This window comes from Gambusia affinis, linkage group LG01 (genome assembly GCF_019740435.1).
Source record: "Gambusia affinis linkage group LG01, SWU_Gaff_1.0, whole genome shotgun sequence".
NCBI classification, from domain to species: domain Eukaryota; kingdom Metazoa; phylum Chordata; class Actinopteri; order Cyprinodontiformes; family Poeciliidae; genus Gambusia; species Gambusia affinis.
This window is the reverse complement of record NC_057868.1, coordinates 28,753,803-28,776,538: the sequence shown is the minus strand read 5'-3', so window position 1 is coordinate 28,776,538 and position 22,736 is coordinate 28,753,803. Positions and strand designations below refer to the sequence as shown.

At 37.7% G+C, this 22,736-nt stretch overlaps 1 protein-coding gene across 2 annotated transcripts in view; it reads right to left on the bottom strand.

The window, feature by feature from the left end:
- Window positions 1-21,165, bottom strand: part of b4galt5 (UDP-Gal:betaGlcNAc beta 1,4- galactosyltransferase, polypeptide 5) — a 42,924-nt gene extending 21,759 nt beyond the window's left edge. Inside the window, exon 1 of one of the 2 annotated variants that reach the window (XM_044114643.1) lies at window positions 20,555-21,165. In XM_044114643.1, the coding sequence (XP_043970578.1) occupies window positions 20,555-20,663 (109 nt within the window). In that variant the 5' untranslated portion in view covers window positions 20,664-21,165. The remainder of the gene's footprint in view (window positions 1-20,554) is intronic. The other variant, XM_044114651.1, reaches the window with a different exon arrangement.
- Window positions 21,166-22,736: the final 1,571 nt, after the last annotated feature.

Below are 22,736 nucleotides of genomic sequence, written 5' to 3'. Positions count from 1 at the left end.
GTTAAAACACACCATGCCATCAGCAAAAAACAGCAATCAGAAGGTCTCTGAGAAAAGCTTTCTCCTGCTCATCTGCAAAAAACATAACTGCATTTTAAAAACAAAAAAAACAAAAAAATTATTTTTCTTATATTGATTCTTTTGTTTCAAAAAGTATCAATATGATACATTATATATCATATACAGTAATTCATCATGGTAGAGCATATCAGCGCTAATTTTTAATTACCACTGTGTCTTTACTTGTGCTTGGCTTGCAAAACTGTAAATAAATAACACCCCGTATCCTGTCAATTATATTCAGAAATTTAGCTTAAACTATCATCTCATTTTCACTTTCTTCAGTAAGGTTCACACACACACGCACACACACACACACACACACAGAGAAAGAGGGAGAGATGGAGATAAATAGACAGAGAAAGAGAGAGAAAGAGAGAGAGATAAGCTGTAGAGGGTTCTTGTCTGGGTCATGTGATCTTTTCAGCAGCTGTAACAATATATGTTCCTTTTTAATGATGCTGAAAACAGAGTGATTTTCTGGAACAGAAATATGTTTTGAGCAGAGTAATTAATTAGTCAAAAATAAAGACTCAACATCATAATGTTAGTCTAGCATTGACGCACATCAACAAGAGAAAGATGAGTTGATTGTGGAGTCTGGCTGGACCTGCAGATGTAGCTTCATGTTTAAAATCTAGTGATCAAACTATTAAATCTTAAGTGATGCTTTGACTGAGAGATACAGAAGCCCTCTTAAATTAGTTGAGAAGAGAAGAATATTGATGATGAGCTGCAGAAACTCCAGTTGGTAAAAATAGGTCACTGACAAGAAAAGTTGAGGAAGTTGTACCACTGGACAAATGTAGTGAGTATTTTTTTTTAAAACCACTGAAAAGGGGAAGGCAGGTCAGGAACAGTGGTACGTGTCTATTAATAAATGTGCAGGTTTTACTCTTTGGTTGCAGAATCATTGGAGTAAAATAAACCTGATTAGTCTTGAACGATATTAGCAAAAACTGTTTTAATCCATCTAAGACTGTAATGATTTATAGAATCATTGGACAACCTTGATTTTTAAAATTCCTTGATGCAAATTATATGACTTGATAAAATTATGTTTTAGTACTTAGCACACAAATAAACAGCAGGTGATTATTTGTGGTGCGCAACACTCTTACTTCCTCCAATGAGCTGTTGATAAATGCTAAGTGCTATTTGCTGCTATGGACTGAGTCAGAAAGAAATGCCACCAATGCCACCAAGTGCGTCAAAAGTGTGGCATCCCTTTAAACTCAGTTTCTAAAATAGTTGTTCACACACAGCCCTAAATCTATCATTAGTGGTTACCCTTTACAAAGAATTACAGTCCAAAATTGTTAATGAAATACTTTCCAGACAATAAACTGTGGTGTAGTCAACACAAAGATGCAACTTCCTTTATTGGAACTTTATTGCAACTTCCTCAAATTGTTGCAATATTTGAGAAACAAATCCCTGTTAGATCCCTATTATAAGACAAATTACTACAGTCAGTCTAGACTGATTCAATGTTATCAGTGGGTGTTCAATTTAAAAAAAGTTTAAAATGTAAAATACAAAAAAACTATTAAAGTAATCTCCTTGGTTAAGTAGTAAGAATCACGAAACTAGGGCGCTGTGGTGACGCAGGGGGTAGAGCACCACCCAAATACTGAGGCATTAGTCCTCGTCGTTGCAATTGCGGGTTCAAGTCCCAGCCTGATGACCTTTACCGCATGTCTTTCCTCTCTCTCACAGCCCACTTTCCTGTTTGACTACACTCAAATGAACACTCCTAGAGTCAATAAAACCTTTAAAAAAAAAAGAAAAAAAAAAGAAAAAAAGAAGCCTTAAACCTAAACCAGAAATAACCTCACTAGAATAGTGGTTAAATAAACTACTAACTGGCAGTTATTTACAGAGTAAAAGACATCTGTAGAGCTTAAACAATTATTTTTGACCATTCCATAAAAAATGTCCATTGGGATGTTTTACATAACATGTTTTACAACATGTTATGAAGCACCGTTAAGTCTCATCTCTTTTTGGAAAGGTTTCGTTCTTTCCTCACCTTGGAATTTTTTAAGGCTGCACTGAATGAGTCTGGGTTAATCAGTGACACTAAATGACTAAGTTTCCATACAGAGAACTCCTAAGTAAATGAATAATTCGTTATATATCAACATCTGCGTGTAACTCAATAGAAATGTCTATTTATTCCCACTGATAAGGAAAGACAAAGGGATTAGCCTGATAACCTCCAATAACCTGGTATTTTGCAACTTGAGGTGCGTTGTAATGGAAATGTCTGTCATGGAAAGTTTATAGTAAGGAGGCTCTCATCACAGTTAAATTATCAGAGCTTCATTCACAATCCATTGCAAGGAAACAAAATCAGAAAATGAAACTTTCTGTTGCACTGCAGGCATACCAAAAACCATGTTATGTTCACACAACATAAAATGCATAAAATGTTTTCTCACAAACTGAATCAAGAGCTGTGTGAAAAGGGTTACTGCTTTTAAGCCATTTCAGCAATATTGCATGTGCTAGCTAGCTGTCTCTTCTGCTTTATTGTGCATTCCTCCAATGACACACATTGAAAGGCAGTCTCCCATTATTACATAATGAGACAGGTATGCATTCAGAGATGTAAAAAAGCATAGGAATGTAAACAACAGTAAATAGAGAAAAATAGCTATGCTTGAATTAACATAAGTAAAATTGAAGAAACAAATAACAGCACATAAAAAATTTACACTTTAATTGACATGGTTACTCTTGATTCTATAACTTTCAGACCTCCATATGTGCATGAGTTTAAAAATATGTCACATTCTCCCCTCCGTCTGCTGCTCTGCTGTCCTAAATGTGTGTTTGCCCATATTAGTTTGTGCATGTGTGATGCTCCCATGATGGCCACTGAGCGACTGCATGGCAGAGAAACACAAGGTCCAGACATGGTGAAGAGAATTACATAAATGGCACAGTGGTGCCAGAGCCCCCTGTTTTCACTCTGCTGCAAGCAAATACTGGGAAACAGATCTGAGGGGAGGAAAGTGAGAGATGAAGAGACAGGGACAGAAAGACTGTGTGAACATATGTATGTGCAAGCCTGGGAGAATTAGAAAAAGCTTTCTTCTCCTGACAAAAACTATTATCCATTAACACAGCGTGGAAAAGACTGCAGAGAGAAATGCGGGGAGTTATTTGTGTAAATGTTAACTCATCCATGCCAGTGTTTATGGCAGGTGTGAACCATGGTCGAAAATTAATTTCTTCCACCAAAACATGCAATTCAGATGTGGATAATATTTGCAAAACAAAAAAGAAGAAAAAAGCTTTTACGAGTAGAAGATCGTGAAGAAACAACCATCTCTTAATTAAAGATGCGCAAGTAAACATGCTGTCAAAGTAGCCATATTTTTTAGCTTGATTGTCCCAGATTAGTGATCAGTGAATCGGAATTTTAAAAACTTGTTTTTCCCCAATCAGCGAATTCACCATGTAAAGCCCACTAAGTTATATGTATGTGTATAATCGAGTGCAATGTCTGCTTTAAATTAGAAAATCATATTTTCCACGTGACACATCAAGACTGCATTTGCTCTGTTTCATCCTTTTGATGAAAACCCCTTTTCAGATCATAGTTCCATAATAAACTCCCAACCAGGAAATTCTCTGATATATACCAAATTGTAATTTCAAATTACACCAATCAATTCACAGAAATCGAGTGCCATCTGTGCTTTAAAATCATGTTGATGGGATTTCTGAACCAAACATACATGGCTTAGAAGTCCTCATTTATGATTATGACACAGATTTAACCTCTCTGCCATAATCGTCATCCATACATTTTATGTGCATCGGATTATGTTCAATATATTTTTCATATCAGGTGAAGATGGTGCCTCTCTGCTCTGCTTCACCAGCAGATCCTTCCTTTGTTTAATATCACTTAGACACAGTTGTTTAGCAATACCAAATTACCCATTACAGTTCATTATGGCTGAAGGTTTCTTACATCCTCCCGAGGTGGATCAGGTGCATACTATAAGTGGGTCGACTTTAACCTATATTCTATGCTGGGACCTTGATTGTGAGACGTAAAAAATTATGTGGGTATAACCGAGGTCTTATTATTGCTAGCCATGATATTGGCAAATAAATTGTAAAACCCTATTCACAATGTGAACTAATCTTAAGTTTCAAACTACTGCTCCAAATTTACTACAGTAAGGATTAAAAAAATAGTGAGGGAAAAGGAAAAATAAATGTTCTTCCTAGTTCTTGAAGAAAAATTTAAATAGCCGAAGTGGGTTTCAGAGGATTGTAGCTTTACATAACCTACCAAGTATTTCAAAAATGTTCCACGCCATCTCTCTACTAAGCTTGTGTATTGAATACTGACACCTACTGATACTTTTTACAAATCCACATTTGTAAAAAGGAACTGCTACTTGCATTAAAGTGATTTAAAATATTTTCAATACATAAGGCACTTTTCCACTAGAGTGCCTCTAACCGAGAGAGTTCACCAAAGCTGCTGCATGCTCACGACCCGCACACAATAGTGAGGAATAGAGCGTATAATGTAGAAGTTCTCTTCCTGTGGTAGAACCAAACCGCACATTAACGGGTTAGTGTGTGACTTCTCAGTGGAAAAGCGCCTATTGTAACAATTATATACTGACATTAGGAAAGTGGACGTTACAATCATCTTTTATATTTTTGTATCCAGTAAATATTTTACTTACTTGCTTGTCTTTTTATGTGCAATTAGTTTCCTTACCATTTACCTAATTTAAGTCTGTTATATTTTTGCTCCATTTAATAGATGTCTGGAATTATGATCTGCATCCATTACTGAAAAGTGCTCTATAAAAAGGCTGAGGCAGTAGTCCAATCTAATTTCCTTTGTGTAACAGAAAGTTGCCCACTGTTGATCTGATGAGCCAAAGTACTGTACTGTTCTGGTTCAGAGTTATTCCTCTGAAGCTGTTATTTGTAAGCTTTAAGAAACTGATTTTTTATTTTTTTTTTAAACTACCACAACTTCAAATGTCCCACAAGGACAGCTTTGTGACAAAATCATCGACTCTGTAACGAACCAAACAATTTATTTAATGGTTTATTTTGTACCACCCCTCCATAACAGGACACTATTTACAGAGTGATAAGACTTAACATTCACATTTTACAGGAAGGACTGAATTCTGGCGTCTGCTAGGTAACGTCAGTCAAGTATATTTTGATTTTTACACATATCCAAAACAAAACTGAGAGAATCTAATGAAAACAGGCTGGATAGTTTTCCACTGCCTCTCCACAATTTGGATTTTTTCAGTTTCACAAGCATGGTTCCCTCAAATGCAGGTAGAAGGAACTTCCGACAATCAGCATGTCAATAACCCTACTTATGATTCATTCAAACCCTTCATTAGCTTGTTTTGTAGAGATCTCATCTTGTCTGAAATTCCCACATCTCTTTTCAAGAATTGTATCCACCAGCCCAACCCTTTTAATCTTGCTCAGCTCGTTCATTCATTATCTCTATTGCAAAACATGGCACAAAGACAGCTTTGGTGAAACCAGTTTATCCACATGATCTCACATTGTATAATAAGTTTCCAAAGCTTCACTGCTTTAAGAAACCCAGGTAACCAGGAAGGTATTAACACCCGGACATTAGGGGCTGTTTGTAAAAATCTTTTCCTGCTTTATCCTGTACCCTTCTGCCCACTTCTGCCTGATTTTGCATTTGGCTGCCCTCCAGGACATTCTTGTAATATTGTAGAGGCTCAGCCTGCAAAGTGCTAACAGGACATGCGTCAGGTACACTCAAGAGCCACACAAGTCACACAACTGCCACATGACGAATCACCCCGCCCCCTGCTTATACTCCATTCCTCCCAATCCCATTCCCAACCATACATACCATACTGCCTATTTTCCCCTGCTTTCTTTATATTCCTAACCCTCTGGCAGAAAGATGAGGTCTTTTCACAGCTGGAGGTTACTCCTGCTGACTGAACAAATGGGCCAGAGCAGGCAGCCAGTATACCGCACTGCCACAGAAGCTACACTCAGTGGAGCGAGCCGTTCCCAATGGATTATTAAATTTAACTCTTTGAAAAATAACCATATAGCTTCTGTGCCTAAGTGCTTCTGGTCAACTTAATGCATCTTGCAAAAATCAATGTGGTTGAACCAAACACCTTATCTCTTTGAAGTACTATTATATAGTGCAACTGATACCAAGGGAGATCTTCATTTGAATTTCAAATATCATGAGAGATACCATCAAGTTAAGACTGCATACTGCATGTCTTGTACCAAATATTTTAATTTAACTCCAGGAATCAGTGAAAGCCAAACAGGTACGATAACAGAAGAACGAGGGAGTATGAAGTCTCACAACAACAATGCAGAATGACTGTCTTTCTAAGTAATGCATCTGTGTTTGCAGTTTTAGTTATTCTCACATCACCTTAAAACAATTTTTAAGGTGAGGAGAGGTGGCTGTTTTTCTCATCACTCCTTAGTTCTATATGGTGCAGGTCATTAGCACCAATTCAGTCTGTACTGTTGAGTGATGTTACATCTACTGTTTCCACGGCTACGCTCTGTCCTCCTGAGGTTTAGTCAGAGAATCCCTCCAATCAAGCTCTTACGTAGTTGTTTTTGTGCAGATTTGTTTGCATTTGTCGCCACAGGAAATTCACAGAGCATAACAGAGTATGTCAGGATTTGGGAAAAGATTGGAAACTAAGATATCGAAGGAAAACTCAACCAAAACAAGTTTGTCCACATAAAACTGTTATAGTTGAAAGCCTCACAATATTCATAACAAAATGTCATCAGGTTTTTCACGGTAGGATGAGTAAATACCACAGGATCACAGTATTTAAACACAAATTTGATATATGCAACACTTTTATTTAAAACAAAATTAGTCCTACAGCTACTAAAATAATACTGATTAATTATTGATAAGATTGATTTTTAGAAGTATGTAACATCTGTATGTGTAGCATTCTTTGTAAACACCGACTTATGGAAATATTGAATAAAACTACAAATTTTAGAGGTAATATCTGTGTTTTATGCAGAATATTGCACATTTTTGACATTTTGTTCCTAAAAAGTAACACAAATATAATAACTAATGTTAGCCAATTCATTAGCTAGTTTATCAGATTACCAGCCTGCATTGTGCTCCTTAACAGACATGCTGCTCAGATTTCTTTTATTTGATATTTTCAGGAATCTTGTTTTATAATATTTTAGTAGTACTGTTATCCCTTCGGTTTATCTAAACAGGTTTCTCTTGGAAATAAAAAAAAAAATAAAAATCTTTCTCAAGGAGAATTACCTGTAGAATAAAAATCATGAGTTTGGGTGGTGATACTTGGGTGGTGATCTCAATGTGGGACCAAAAAGCCTAAATGTCTCTGTTGGTCAGCCAGTTGACCAACAACATGCAGAACCAGATGGGGGATGGGGAAGGAGTGCAGTACTCTATACAGCCAGAGAAAACACACTTCAGCACTCTCTCAGGAATCTCAATAAAATAACTTTACCCTTAGAAGAGCGATATTACTCTAAATTGTAGCCATTTTAAAACAGATATTTTTCAAAACTTGAACCAGTAACCTACCCATGGACAGTTAAAGATTCAATAAGTGAAAAAGATTGTTTAGAGAATATCTTAAAAAAACAAACAAGTCTTTATTTTATTTTGACAGTTCTAGGTTGAAAAAAAGCAGTGTTAAGTCTAATTTTCTAAATCTACTGGGATGCATTTACATTCAAAGTTTGTTCTTGCAACTTAGCCATGTGCATAAAACACAATAGGGAGCATAAAGTTATAAAAAACTATTGCTTGCCTAAACTTGATTGTCAGATTGCTCAAGCTTCACATTGTTTGTGGACCATGCAGTTTTTATTTCAGTTGTCCCATGCTCAGAGAGTAACCCTGGCTATCATTCCAAAGGCATTGATTTCAATTATAAGGAGGAGTGGTGCTTCAATGTAGAGATGAAAAATGCTGATAATGAACAAAGTGTTTGTGTTTTCTTCAAATGAAGCAAACTGCCATGTGTAAAGGTGCTCAAATAGTGCTTCAAAAGAAACCTATACTTTCAGCAAATTTGCAAACATCAGGCTTCCCGTGCTTGTTCCGAGCACAGGAAGCTAAGTAAGGATTAGATAGATTGTTCAGTGAACATTTATTGAGGGCTAGGTGTAAAACCTCACAATAAAGATCCCTGACTGTCAGCAGTTCTCCATCGTCTCACTGTGTTTGGATTCTGCCTCACCAGCAACATCAGTAATGTTCACCAGTTTATCACAAGCAGCAGTTGTAGACACCCCTCAAACGCATGACTAAAAAGTAACCACGGTAACCATCTCAATAACAAAGGAAGGCTTAGTATGGGTTAACAAAGAGCGGGAATCTCCTCAGGATGATTAGGTTACATAAATGATTAGAGCCTCCACACGAGACCCCACGTCCACCTCTAAAATGACTCACCCCTCTCTGTCTAAGCAGTGATACACTTCCACCCCCTCAGCTCTTCCACACTCGGCTCAGCCATCTGTCTACGGTCAAATATCAAGACTACAGCGGCTGGATAGGGGTCATCTTACAGACAGCAGTTTAAAACATAAAAGCATGATTGCTATGTGTGTGAGGATAGCCTCTGAATCAGCAGTGTTTGCTGTATCGGTTCAATGATATTTATTACAGGAACATGCAGTCAGTATGATGGAAGCTGGATCTATATGTACAGCACACAATGTAAAGCCTTAGGAAGTCATTCAAAATATATGCAAAGCAGGACACCTTAATGAAATGCACATCAATCAATGAAGGAAAGTGCTGTTGATCTTTTTGGAATATATGCTTCTGATTTAATGCAATCATAGGAAATATTCAGAGAAACAGGAAGAATGGCCATGACATACTTGTCTTTGATGTGATAAAAAGACGGAACTTTATTTTAAATCTGAGACAGTTCAATGACACAAAAACTTTAGGGGAAGTGAGTCATCTTTTCAGAATGTCAGCAAGCCTGAGATTTATCACTTGGCTGGGTCAAGAAACAATGGAGTAATGTATTTAAACTTCATCATGCCAACTACTGATCCCACAATCTGACAGACTTTGAGATTGGCCACTTTCCTTTAATCAACTCCAGACAGCAATACACTGAAAAATCTAACAAGTTTCCTGTTCTCCAAATGCAATGGATATGTGTATTGTCTGTCTGTCACAAAAAAAAGGTATGTTGTTCAATGCCATTTCTGATTTTGGTTTAGTAAGAACACAGTTAGGGGAAAATTATCGACTAAGAATGGGAAAGCGACAATTAGTAAACAAGGGTTCTGTCACATCACTGCCCTGCGTGATTTAAAAAGAGATGCTAAAAACTACAGGAAAAGGTGTGACGCAAATAATTTTACAGGGATTTCACAAAGATTTTTGTGTTCACTTCTAAAGAGAAAGAACAGTTTACACAGTTCTAGTCAGGGAGAAATCCTGCTATTCTAACAATAAACGTGTGATACTTTTGACAGAGTTTCCTCTATAAAACTGTATTTTAATGTTTATTTTAAAAAAGACAGATCATTTCTACCTTTCACAGATATCCAATAAGTAAGCTCAGAGGTTTGGTTGGAATGTGATTTGGTTTGTTAAATGTCATTTGGTAAAGTAAATCTAAGATTATGATATAAACCTACAATGTAAAAAGGTTTGCGCTTTAAGCTGAGCACATTTTCTCTTCGAGGCTTTTATTTTGAATTTCAAAAACATTACGTTGTTATGAAGATTCCCAGTTGTGCTGACAAATGACTTTTACATTGTAAATCTGGGGTCATATTAGGTGTACAGCAGAAAAAAGAAACTGCAGTGATGTGACATCTTTCTCAAGAATCCCAGATTAAGTAGTTCTCAAAATAAGACAAGCCTGCATCCGAAAATAATGCTCCTAATACAGCTATTTGGAATTAGAGAGTCAAAGAACAGGGCAGTGGACTCTTGCTCTATTGATGTTTAACCAAATTCCTTTGTGAATAGAATGCTCAGGGTCACATGACTGTGTACTGTGTTCATGCATTTGGGAAAGCTTGGCTGCAGCATCACAGCAGAGCCCCGCACAAAACCAGAAAGGGCCAAGACGGAAGCAGAAGTAACCATTTTGATGTGTTTATTTAAATAACGGAGGCAAGGGTTGTCTGGAGCAGTCACTGGTAGAACACAGAGAAAATCTAGCACTGCTTAAAGCTATTTATACATGCTGTTATGACGTTTACGGGGGACTGTTGTATGACAAAAAGAAATGCCTGTCCAAAATGACTGTATCCTTGGCGGATCTGCTGCCAACCAAATCATCATGAGAACGAGGATGGCATGTTTCTGTGGTTGCATAAAAAAGGAGTCGGTCCTCATTGGGAACAGGTCCTGAGGGAACCATGGCAACTGCAGAGAAAATGTCAAACAGCAGACCTTAAGCAGTCAAGCAGTGACAGTCGACATTCAGCTTTGTACGTTCTCACTTTTCTCACACTTTAGTGCACATTATTTTGTTGATTTTTTCGTCCTGATGGAAAATATCTGAACCAGTGAGCAACACCAGTAAAACCTTTCTCATCTATTGAAGTCAATTTAATGAAGCGAATGAATCAAGCTCAAGGGAGGGATTTAATCAGCAAGGAAGAGGAAGCAGTAGTTTTACCACACTGGAACTTCAGCGCTCGAGATGGATATGCACAACAGACACAAAGACAGGGAAGTGGAAAAAACACAATGCAGAGAAGTAGGGCTACAGACAACAGCATGTGTCATTCCCTGGCTGGCACACACTTGCACATTAAAGCAGACACTCTCTCTCACCACAGTGCAGTGCACAGAGGCGCACACTGCCATTACCACAAACATGTGGATCTGACTCTTCTCTCTACTTAGCTCTATGGCAACTGCCAACAATGCAATACATTTTGATTCCAGCAAACTTCTGAGGAGCACCGAGTTTACTCCTCTCTGAACCCGCAGTAAACCACGTTTAGTAATGTTTATGGAGTAGTGTAGTCAACGTAGGCAGATTTATTTCAATATCTAGCAAGTGACATAAACACAGGCTGTTTCATTCCTAAAACAATAAAACAATTAACAGGTCTGCCACATAAATATGTCAGGAACTGCTCTTTTATAAAAACCATCACTTCCTCTTAAACTGCACACAACCTCAACCATATTTTTTGATCTTGATAAGAAAATATGATCTTGATCTTGACTGTCTTGCTATGCTTTCACTTCCAAACAATACTTTTTAAACAAATTAGGATTCAAATTGTCCTGAGGTGAGGCATCCATATTCATGATTACACCGGAAAAGGAACAGGAAGTGGCTGAAGGAATAATCTGACATGGAGGTGGGTGAAGCCTCATGTATGTGGGCACAGGGACAGCAAAGAGAGGTGTGTCTACTGTAAATGTGAAAGTATCTCTGGGAAAACGGAGTTCTATGAAACATTGAGGAAAGAAAACAGCGGCATGACTTCACAGAGTTGGCTTTAAAAGTAGTGTCAGAGCAGAGGTCTGAGCGTATTAAAAACGGGTTTCTACTGCTACCCTCTGCTGATTAATCCACTTATGTAGACCAGAGAGAGGAGTATGAAAAAAACATTCAACTTTCAATTATTAGCTAACTCTATTAAACTGAATTTGAGTGAAAACTAATTAAAATAAGCAGAACCAGCAGTTTTGAGTCTACTTCTGGAAACATAGAGCGAGACTGTACACTAAAAGCGATACTTTATGTATTAGCTTTATATATCTCCATTGCCATATGCTGCTGTCTTAACTGCAAACGACATCATCAGCTCGACTGCTGCCAGGCTACAAACACAATAACTGAACTGGACCTCTAGAGATTTCAACCTCCCTCTCTGCTACAGTTGTAACTTTCCAACAGTTTGTCAGCTGCTTTTAAAAAGAAAATTAAATCCTCGGATTCATGTATTTTAAGTCTAATTGAGTTCTTCAATAAGATGACTCCTATAATGACTCCTATTTTATATTTTATGTTAACTGTATATGTTGGAATAATAAAATTATGCTTTCGGGATTAATTAAGCACCATTCCATCAAATTACTGTATGGTCTTTACTATATTGTGATGTTTTTAAAATGTTTCAATGTGCAAAACCTATTACAAATTTATCAGCACAACAATATCAGTGCCACTTCATCTCATCCTAAGCAATAGAATTGCTTAGACTATAATACATGCTACCTAGGTATGGTTACAATGCTGTGCATATCAGTATCAAATTTACCACAAATGAAATTTGTGGTTGATTTATTTTTTGTTGTTTTGATAAAAGTACCTTATGGCAAAAACACTTGTTCCACTGGAAAGCTTGTATTTTTCCAATTCAAATTTATTTGCTGGTTGAGCAGGAGAGCTGAGTATGTGGATTGCATCCAAGAAAAAAAAAAAAAAAAAAAGAACAAACAACAAAAAAAAATTGTCAAATCCTTTCTGCCAATACCAGAAAGGATATTTGGTGGAGGTAAAATGATGGTGAGGGGTGACATTTCCCTCACTGAAAAAAAAAAGTTACCATCTTTGGAAATGAGATTCTGCAACCTGGAGCCAGTCCCATATCCCCACTACTCTCCAAGATGTTTGTGTGTGCCCACACAGAGCAGGATCTGTCATAGACTAAATTCTGATTTTCGGAGCAGAGAGGATGAGAAGAACCTGCCTGCCTGCCCTCAACCTCACTGAACACTTGAGGGATCAGCTTGAGCATCCTGCTCATACCAAAGGGACCAACATATCCACTTTGGCTGACTTATGAAGAAACTGGTTGAAGAATGGAATGCCATCCCACAGCCATTTGTGACCAAGCTGGTGACCAGGGCAGCTGTGTTTCTGTATGGTATTTCATTACACTTTTGTGTCCCCTGTTTATTAAATCAATAACTGAATACTTTTTCTAGCACCCATCATAAAAAGACATGAACACTGTAGAGTTAGCCATTTATTTATTTACTGCAGGTTATCTTGTCATCACAACATTCACTAACATAACAGCTTAATTTCCTGACATTGTGCAACCCTCTTCTTTTAGGAGAAGGAGGTGTAGGTATTATACAAAATAAAACTTTTCCAGGCTTTCTATCATGCTATGATATAATTTCCACATCAAACATATCCAGAGTGTTGTTTTGACTCATATTTTTTTCAGAAACCATTTAATCTCCGATGGATGGGCTTGCATAAACAATACAGTGTGCTGCCTATTCATCCAAGTTCCCCTTTGGACACCTGATGGAACTGCTGAGCTTATCAGACAAACTACAACACTCATTAGAATGATTGTAAGCAGCATCAATGGAGATGACGTGATGGAGATGCATTATTCTGATGACTGACTGAAGGGGTGTTTTAGAAAAGGTAGGAGGTTCTTAAGGAGATTGTTAAGGCATCGGTTTCAAGGCCTCATATATGACTTTGATGCAAAATCTAATTTCTTTTGTTGTTTTTGATATGTGCAGTATTTTTATACCAACTGATGGTAAAATATTTACTTGATTGTGTGGCATAAAATGACACCTGGAAAACACATAAAACTTCTCATTTAAATACATGCAACAACAAGACAAAACGTAATGCCAAGTCCAGGAAAATACAAAGAAAATGTTTTGTGAGACATGTAGCTTAAAAGAACACAATGCTTATTAAAAGTCAAAGATCTTCTATAAAAATGAAAACATTTGGATTGAAGTTTACACATTTTTCCACCTAATTTGCCCCTGCCTTCTATTTGCATATTTTCAACCGTGAGAAGACATTGTTTCTCATCTGGCAGACTTGTGAGACATGTAATCACCTGACCTAGTCACAGTCACCAGTTCTTAGAAAAGGAGAAGGCGTGATTACACCAGGTATCATTGCAATGATGAGAGGCTGCTAAGGTTCTACACACCATCCACACACACACTCGCACACCATCAGTCCATCACACATATAAAAACAAAGCTTACACTACTGCTGACATAGAGTGTTGTTATATGTCGAGTAGAGGCGACAGCTTTGTCTGAGGATTTGTTTGCGTACCTCACCACAGTGAGACAGCTATGCACAATTCTCTGTGGCTACTTTAAAGCCGGGGCGGATCTCTATTATGCTTGGTAACTTTGTGGAGCCGTTGCTTCATTTAAACTGAAGCAGCACCCAAAACACGGTCTATACTGCACAGAGCTAGCCGCATCTACAGAGGAATCGGTGATACGTACAAGCCGAGATATCCACAGTATCAAACCACCACACAGCAGCCATTTAGGCAAGGGGATAAGGCCGGTCTCTTGTGACAAAGCAGAAGCACCTGCTCTCCTGTCTTTGTTGAACTCTCTGGATCTGCCATTGTCTGGGTGCGCGTGTGTGTGTGTGTGTTTATCTGCATTCAAACCTATAAATAGAGGAAACGTCTTCCCTAGCGCTCACTCCAGTGGGATCCTCTCATGTTTTAATTAAATAAACTGCAGCAATAAGGCCCAGCTGTGCCCTGCATCCCCGGCCTGCGTCAGTCAGCATCCGTGCTCAGGGGTGACATACGCTGTAGAGGCCTGGGCGACGGTGCATTTGAATACATAAGGACGGAGGCAGATGGCGTAGAAGAACAGTGAGATGGACCATGCCGTAAAAGTGGGGCATTCTGCACAGAGGCCACCTGGGTATCAAAGGATGCCCTGTTCAGGTGTTTTGGATGGGTTTCCCGATGTGCAAACCAGGAGCTTGACACATTCCTTTCATCATTCTCCCCATATAATCTTTTCTTTTAATGGTGTTCACTTTTTTTTTATTTAGTCTAAACTACTATTTAAAAAGCCGTTTGCAATCTATTGTTGACTTGCAGTGAGGGAAAAAAAAATATATAATAGTATGAGCACAGCCAGAAGTCAAGCTCACCCTGTTCATTTCAAACAGTCACGGTTTATTTTTCCTAACGTTTATGCATGGTAAGCCAAATGAACCTTCTGTTCAGACCTGATGCTAACGCATATCCTGGCTGAATGGCTCCCTTTTTCTGCAGCAAAAGTGAACAAAGCAAATGTGAGTGCACCACCAAAGCTTTTCAAACAGGCCTTGCCCCACATGCTTTGCTGCCAAGCCACACATTTCTGCTCTCCATAACTGGAGTCTAAATGCAGCAAAAATGAATCTACCTTTTAACACAGGAAAGGGGTAGTGTGTGTTGTGAATTTAAATGTGCAGTGTCTACATGTTACATGTGGTGAAGTTGTCATTTTAGCAAAGGTTACTTGTCTGGCTTGTCTGCAGAGGCTGGTTTGAACTCAAGGCTGGAGTTAAAATAGTTCCGTTTGTGAGTGTAGCAAACTGTCTGTAGGAAGAGTCATACAGACACAAACCATGTGTTACTGCTTTAAAATGTCTCATATTACAGGTTACTAGCCACATTTCACTTTGAGAATCAAACTCTTTTAACATTTGATTTGTCCTGAAAAAATACCACAGTCAGAATTTGGACTACAGGATAAAATATAATCTTCAAACAAACCAGCGTTACTTTCTATGTATGTCTAGTACACCAGCAGCGTTTGTGTTTTCCATAGAAGAAGCTCATAATTAGTACCAGGACAAACTGAAATAACCAATTTATGATGGATCCAGTCAAACCAGTTAGCCCCACCAAGTTTCTGCTTGCAGGGCAGACATCAAATAAAACAAGCACCAATTTAAAAAAAAAAAAAAACATGACTGAAAGTACGTTATTAATTGCAACATAGTAAGGTGTGCTGTTGGGAGGTAATATATTTAGAACCGAGCTCCTTTTTGTTTGAACGGATGAAGTCATTTGCACAGCTAGTCATCAAATCTGTTTAGAAAATTTGTAGAGCTCTAAATTTGCATTTCATGATATTTATATAGCTGCTTTATGGGCCTTCTGTGCTATACCAGTTGAAGCAATACCAGCCTCAACTGGCATCAGTTAAAAACATTTATTACAGTTTGAGTTCTGAACAAATTTATTACACTTATCACAAATTGTTTCAGCATGATTATTCATGTTTCCATTCTTATATCATGGCTTGTGTAATGTCAGAGAAATATTCTGGCTAATCTTTAGTCCTCTGTCTTATCGTTGTCTCATCTAATTCAGCCAAGCTGTATTCCTCAAGTAGGAAGTCAAAGACCAGCTCAAAAAGCTTCATAACCCAGCTGGCATTTGTCCAAAATCTCTTGTTAAGCATTTTAAGTATTTACAAAAAACAACAAATCATTCACTCTCAGTGATCTTTACTGTTGAGTACAATTTTAGTGATCTTGATGTTTCAGAAATAGCTTTGCTTTGCTGCCATTTTTATTATGCTTTTAAGTTGCCCAGTTACTGGAAGAAAAATACAAATCCTTTAGATAGTTGAATTAATTTTCTGACCACTTGTGAACTGGCCATTTCCCCTGTACTTTGTTTCAGTTTTGAAGAGAATAGCACCCTGATGTTGCATTGAATATGAATTTTACAAACCATGACTGGGTTGAACAAATCAGCATCAAGCTGCCTTTAGTAAACACTGTACAATTACTCAGGAAGACTCAGATGTGTCGCAGATTGTTTCCTACATGTGAGAAAACTTGCTAGTCAGAGGCAATTGTAGCAGAGATGCTACTTATGACTGAATTAAACCATTAAAATATGTGTACAGTTCAAAAGAATTAACAGTTCACTTCAGCTCCTGATCAGCTCCTTTAGTATTATACAAGTTCTGGATAGTTGCCTTCTTCAATCTGAGTTTTAAGAGAAAATATAAACCAAAGACAAGATAATGCTGTGCTAATGTTTTACTGGCATCCATAGCATTTCTGTTAACATTCCCACTTAGCACTGTAAATTCTGGTTTTGCAAAATACTTGCTCAAAGACTCATATCTGACCACAAGTTCAGAAACCTCATCTAATGCTTGTGAATCAATATCTCTGGCTGGGCCCTTTTTCTGTTAAGCTTCCTCTCCAAACCCTCACATGATTTCCCAGCTAGGCCCTGCTGTAAGAAAAACACACACTTAAATGGCAGTATTTAGTAACAGCAGCAAAAAAAACCTGCTTGGTTCCCGGTTAGCATGTATAATTAATGGACTGGTGCTGCTGGTCCTTGTACTCTTTTTAAGCTAATCCTCAAAAGGCCATGTGTCCATTAAAGCCCTGCAACAGTCAACACCCTGGAGGATGGATACGGCCGAGTACAGCTCTCATACACCATCAATGCCCGAGCTAAAAAAAAAAAGAAAAAAAAAGAAAAGTGAAATGACGGTGTGATTACATGTCAATCATTTCGTGGTTTGTGTTTGTCGTATTTAGCAGAATGGCCACTCTCAGTAACTCTGGTTTACTGTCAGAAGTGTTCTGCATTTCTACTTCTTACCTTAGCTGGTAAGAAGTAGAAATCAGTCAATACTCATTCTGATGAGTAACAGTGATGACCTTTCTCATGGTTCATTTTAAAAGAGCTAAGTGTTCAATACCTATAACCCTGCATAGAGATGCACCAATCAAGCTTTCAGTGGACAATACAAATATTTTTTTAAGGTATGACCATTCAGGATTTTTTTTTACCAAATGAGGACTTTACCACAGTAGAGAGCATCGACATGTACATGGTGTTGGAGATGTTAAAGAGGAGTTCCTAATTTTGATTAATAATACTTTTAGTTACAACAATAGAGCATAGTCATCCTGGTTGCTGATGCTCAGCTTCATATTAATCTGTCTATAAGTAGTAAGATAACACTTTTAAAATGTGGTTGGCTAAGACTCAAAGACAGAAGCTAATGGATTTCCCATCTTTAAAAGGCATGCATTTAAAGTCAAGCTACATGCTTTAGAGACAAATAACAAGGGGGCAATAGTTGTGGTGAGAAGCCCCGTAAACAGGGCACCACTAAATGCAAAGTGAAATGAAATGAATTGCTTGTCACGCTCCCTCATGAGGTTATCCAATGGGAGAGGAGTGTCAGAAATGGCAGCAAGAGGGTGATAGATCAACACCATTTGATGATAACAGTACATGACTAAAGGACAAGTGATGCCATAACTGTAAATAGATGTAACCAAAGCAAGGAGAGAGACATTTTAGTTGTGAGTGCTAATAACGTGTATCTCAGAGCTTAAGCTAGAAAATACTGGTGGTGACAGAAAAAAACCCGTTAAACAAATTTAACGGGTGGAGTTGCAGACAGTAACTTCCACTATTTATGTGATCACATAACATGAGCCTCGTTTTTTAAACAGAATGTTTGAATAATATCTACATTTAAAATGAGTAATGAGACATTTTAAAAAATTCTGTGTTTTACAGCAGGATTTATTATTTTTTTATTATTGCAAATTCTTTCAATACCTGAACAAGTTTTATTTTTTCTGGACCACGTCATAAATATATAGAACATGGGAGAGGAGAATATTAGAACTGATATTCACAAAGTATTTGTGATTCTTTTCTTTGGAAAAATATATTAAACTGTAGGGTTGGATTGAATTTCTGTCCGGTAGCGGAGGACAGATCTTTACCATTTTTCTACACACATAGCAGTAACATCTTTCTTCAAAATATGACATGTTATGTAACTGGGCCTATTTACTTAATTTAAAACATGCTGAATCCAATTTCATCTGGATTTGTATAAGTGGGTGTACCACAGGAAACAACATCCCAACATTGCAGTTATAACTTGATAAATGTATGTTTCATGATGCTAAATCCCAACAACAAAACACCTGCTGCCCTGTTAGAGTTTATCTACACACTAACTTGTGTCTAAAATCACTACAGGCCACTGCCCTGCTCACTAGTGGTTTTAGCTTCAGAATGCTGCCTATATTATGGTCAATCACCAACTGGTGTAGGGTTAAAGTACCGGTTAAACATTGTCTTTGTTCCAAAGATTTAACTGTCTCTAGGATGGCTGTTAGTATATATACTATATTGTATCTTTTAGTTTGCTATGTTCCGAGTTATGTACTTGTAGTTGGTTTCATCTGTGGTGTAAGTGTTTAATGTTGCATGTGGATGAGTGTTCCAACTATTATAGTTTTGAGCTAATGTCCACCATGGCCAGGACACCCTCACAAGTCATTTTGTGCACAAATAATAAAGTACAGTAATAATAAATTAAAAAAAAAAAGACTAATTCAAGAGCTCAACTCGTACAACACCGAATTTGAGCAGAGTTGCATCGTTCACATACTTTTTCCTTGATCTGCTCTGATCTGCTAAATGACCAAAATCTAAGTGCTACTTACAATTTAAGTTAATGATATAAAATAGTCCTTAAAATAAAGAAAATCAAATTTGGTGCAGAATACGTCAAGGAAAATATACAGGACATGAGAAAAACTAAACTAAATATTTAAACTTTTTCACTGATCATCCAGCAACAGTACTTGCACAATTGTATGTCGATGCAGTCTAGATCACTTCATTTTATTTTTCTCCAAAGGCTCTCTAGTACTTTGGGACCTAATTATTGTTTCTAATGGCATGCTATGCAGCATATTCCTGAATAAACAATGAAAGAAGTACTTTTCGCAACATGTCAAATCTTGCTAATTACAATAATTCAGTTACTTACATATGGTAAGTTGGGTAGAGTTGCTTTTAGTTATCTCTAAGAGTCATTCACATTTACCGCTCGTTTTCACTATTTATATTTCCTTATGCTCCACACACCCACAAATACGTTTCTTGACCCGCCCCTGGTAAAAGGACATAAAATAGAAACATGACTGCTCTAATGTATCTGGGCTGATAAGATAAGTGGACATTGCTGTACACTGGAATGCTTCAAAAACGGAAGATGGTTAATTGGCTCAAGAGGTGTTATATGACTGGTGTTCCAACAAATAACCAGAGGAACAAAGAAGCAGAGAAGAAAAGACACATTAATGAATTAATAATAGGGAAATTGTGGACATGTGATATTACACAACTACATGTGACTAACAGCCAGCTTATGATATAAGGAATGCATTGCTAGGTTGAAATTTACTTTGGCCTCAAGAATGTACACTCTTAATAAGATCTTTGCCCTGTCAAATACAATCAGACATCAATTGAGGCTGATGACTTAATGGTTTCCAAACGTGTATCAAAGGGTATTAATATCAAGGCCAAAATACTGCATTTTGGTCTGTGTCTCCAGACATCGGGCCACTGTAAGTACTATGATCACAGCCAAAAGGCCTAGTAACATCAGCCAAATTATAATAGCCATGCTCATCAGTCGCACTGTTATTATCACGGCCAGGTACATGGATATTATGGGATCAGCATCCAGCCGAGTCTCATCATCAATTGGGTGATACCTAAGCTAAGCAGAGACGCATGGTCGAGCTGTCACACATGACCTAACGGCCCATACAAGCAACCTCACATCCTCATCATCCTCCTTCGGTCGGCCAATTCAGAACAAAACCTCCCATTTCATGTTACTTACCGATTCCGGGGGCGGAGTAGATGAAATATAGTACCGAGGTGGAGAGCGAAAAAAGGAATAAAAGCCCAAGGAATGACCTTCTCCGGAAACGCAAATGTGTCGGCATCATACAGGCAGCAAAAGCACACACAGGCACGTTTTGCTTTTTTCCGACGACGACTGACCAGCCCCGATGTGTCCAGATGCCTGAGCCAGCGAGTCCGTGGACGGTCTGGGCTCAATGAGTCGAATCAAGCGTTAGGTCTGCGGCAGCCGATGAACAGGCGACGAGGAAGTCAGTCTATTTCCGCGGCAGGTTGCAAAAAACAAGGATGGGAACGCCAGCATTCAGCCGAGACACTTGAGTCCCATTCCTGAAGAGAGGGTGTCGGTTTAAATTCGGGGTATGTCCTAATGGGAAGGAAAATGGCCAGCGAAGATTTCGCGGATTAAGGGGGCCTGGTGGGCTCAACGCGAGACCATCCTTTCGGTTCCACCGATGGTGTTTCTTCCACTCTTCGTTTTCTGCTGCCTGCCTGCCCAACCCTATGAATGGAGCGGTCTCTCCGCAGAGAGAAAAAAAAGAGCAATACCTCAAGTGGGCGTTAACGCAATACTCAGCGCAAAGTACGTACGGCGTAGACGACGTAACCTGGCAACCAACGTCGAAATAAAAAAAGCCTTCTTGATAACCTTCTCAACGATACTGGAAAGCTAATGGCGTATTGTATGACCGTAAGCTATTTGCCTCAGCCAAGATTATGACATGGATTCACTGATTGATTAATCATTTCATTTCAGTTAAATCAAACTTTTTGATTCTTAAAACAAATGTGTCATTCACAGAATTAATTATTGTTCGAGAGTACTTACTTATTCTTAATTCAGTAAATTTAAACGGAATTTAACACAAAGTGCCACAATGCAACACATAAAAAGAAAATAAGTGTATAATTAAATAAGAGATCATTTAAAAAAGGACTACAATCAGAAATGCAGGCTTCAATTCCTGATGTGATTATAGTGTGATTATTTCACAAAAATATATTTAGTTTTAAAATGCAATGATAAGAAAAAACTGAGTAACTTGGGGGAGGAGAGCCACAAAGACAGTTTCGATACTTTGTGCTCCAGGGTATGAAAGGTACACAATTTTGCCTCCCAAAAGATCCCCCTCCATATGAGTATCACCAGCAAAGCACTGTACTTAAGAGTTCCTTTGTTGCTTTCAGTGGCCACCATAGGAGGGATGGGCTGGAGGTCAATTTACATATTTCAGAGTGCTTTCTATTTACAAAACATAAGCAGCAAATATGGTGAATTCTTTGAGGTAAGGAATAAAATGTAGGAGTTTATTTTAAGGGAACATTATAAAACTCAATTTTCTTTTAATATGCAAATAAACTAAGTCACCCACCTCCGGTCTCACATACATGATAAATAGTTTAAATTACTAATTTAAGAAACAACACTAAATTGCAGTTATTTATCTGAAATTATTCAACAGCTTTTTGCTTCACTGTATGCCACCTCAAGATTATAAACGCTCCTCCAGATGCTGTGTTTCTTTGCTTTATTACTGAATTTATTTTTGCATATTATTTACATTTGTTTATGTTTGTTTTGCATCTGTTTTATATATGAAATGAGCTAAAATACTCAAACAGAAAAGGACAACTTTTTCCGCCTTTTGGGGGATTGGGAGTACTGGAGTGTGCATTTGGGAACCAATGTACTTTTACGCAACCCACTTGCCCAGAGCATGGGGCTGTAAATAAGTAGGAATATAAAAATCTATCGATACAACCTTTTTTCTCTTAGTACCCATAATTTGTTAGAAATTTCCTAGTAAACTATTTAAAACGTCATATTTTTACTGCCCCAGCTGAATAAACACTGTCTGTTACACTCAAATAGGGGTTTTGTAGTTATTTTGAATAGAAACACAGTTACAATTTTATTTTATTTTTTGGTTTGTTTTAAAAGCAATTTAAGGATTAAAGATATTATAAATGACACCGCAACATAATTGAGCCGGAAAGAAAATAAAATAAATACGGCCTTTCAATGAGAAATAAATAAACAACAACAACAACAACAACAACAACAACAAAAAAGAGGTCATAATTACATTTAATTAGCCTTTTACACTTAAGGAAACATACATGTTGAAAAAAACATAGCATGCCTATCTCAGGATTAA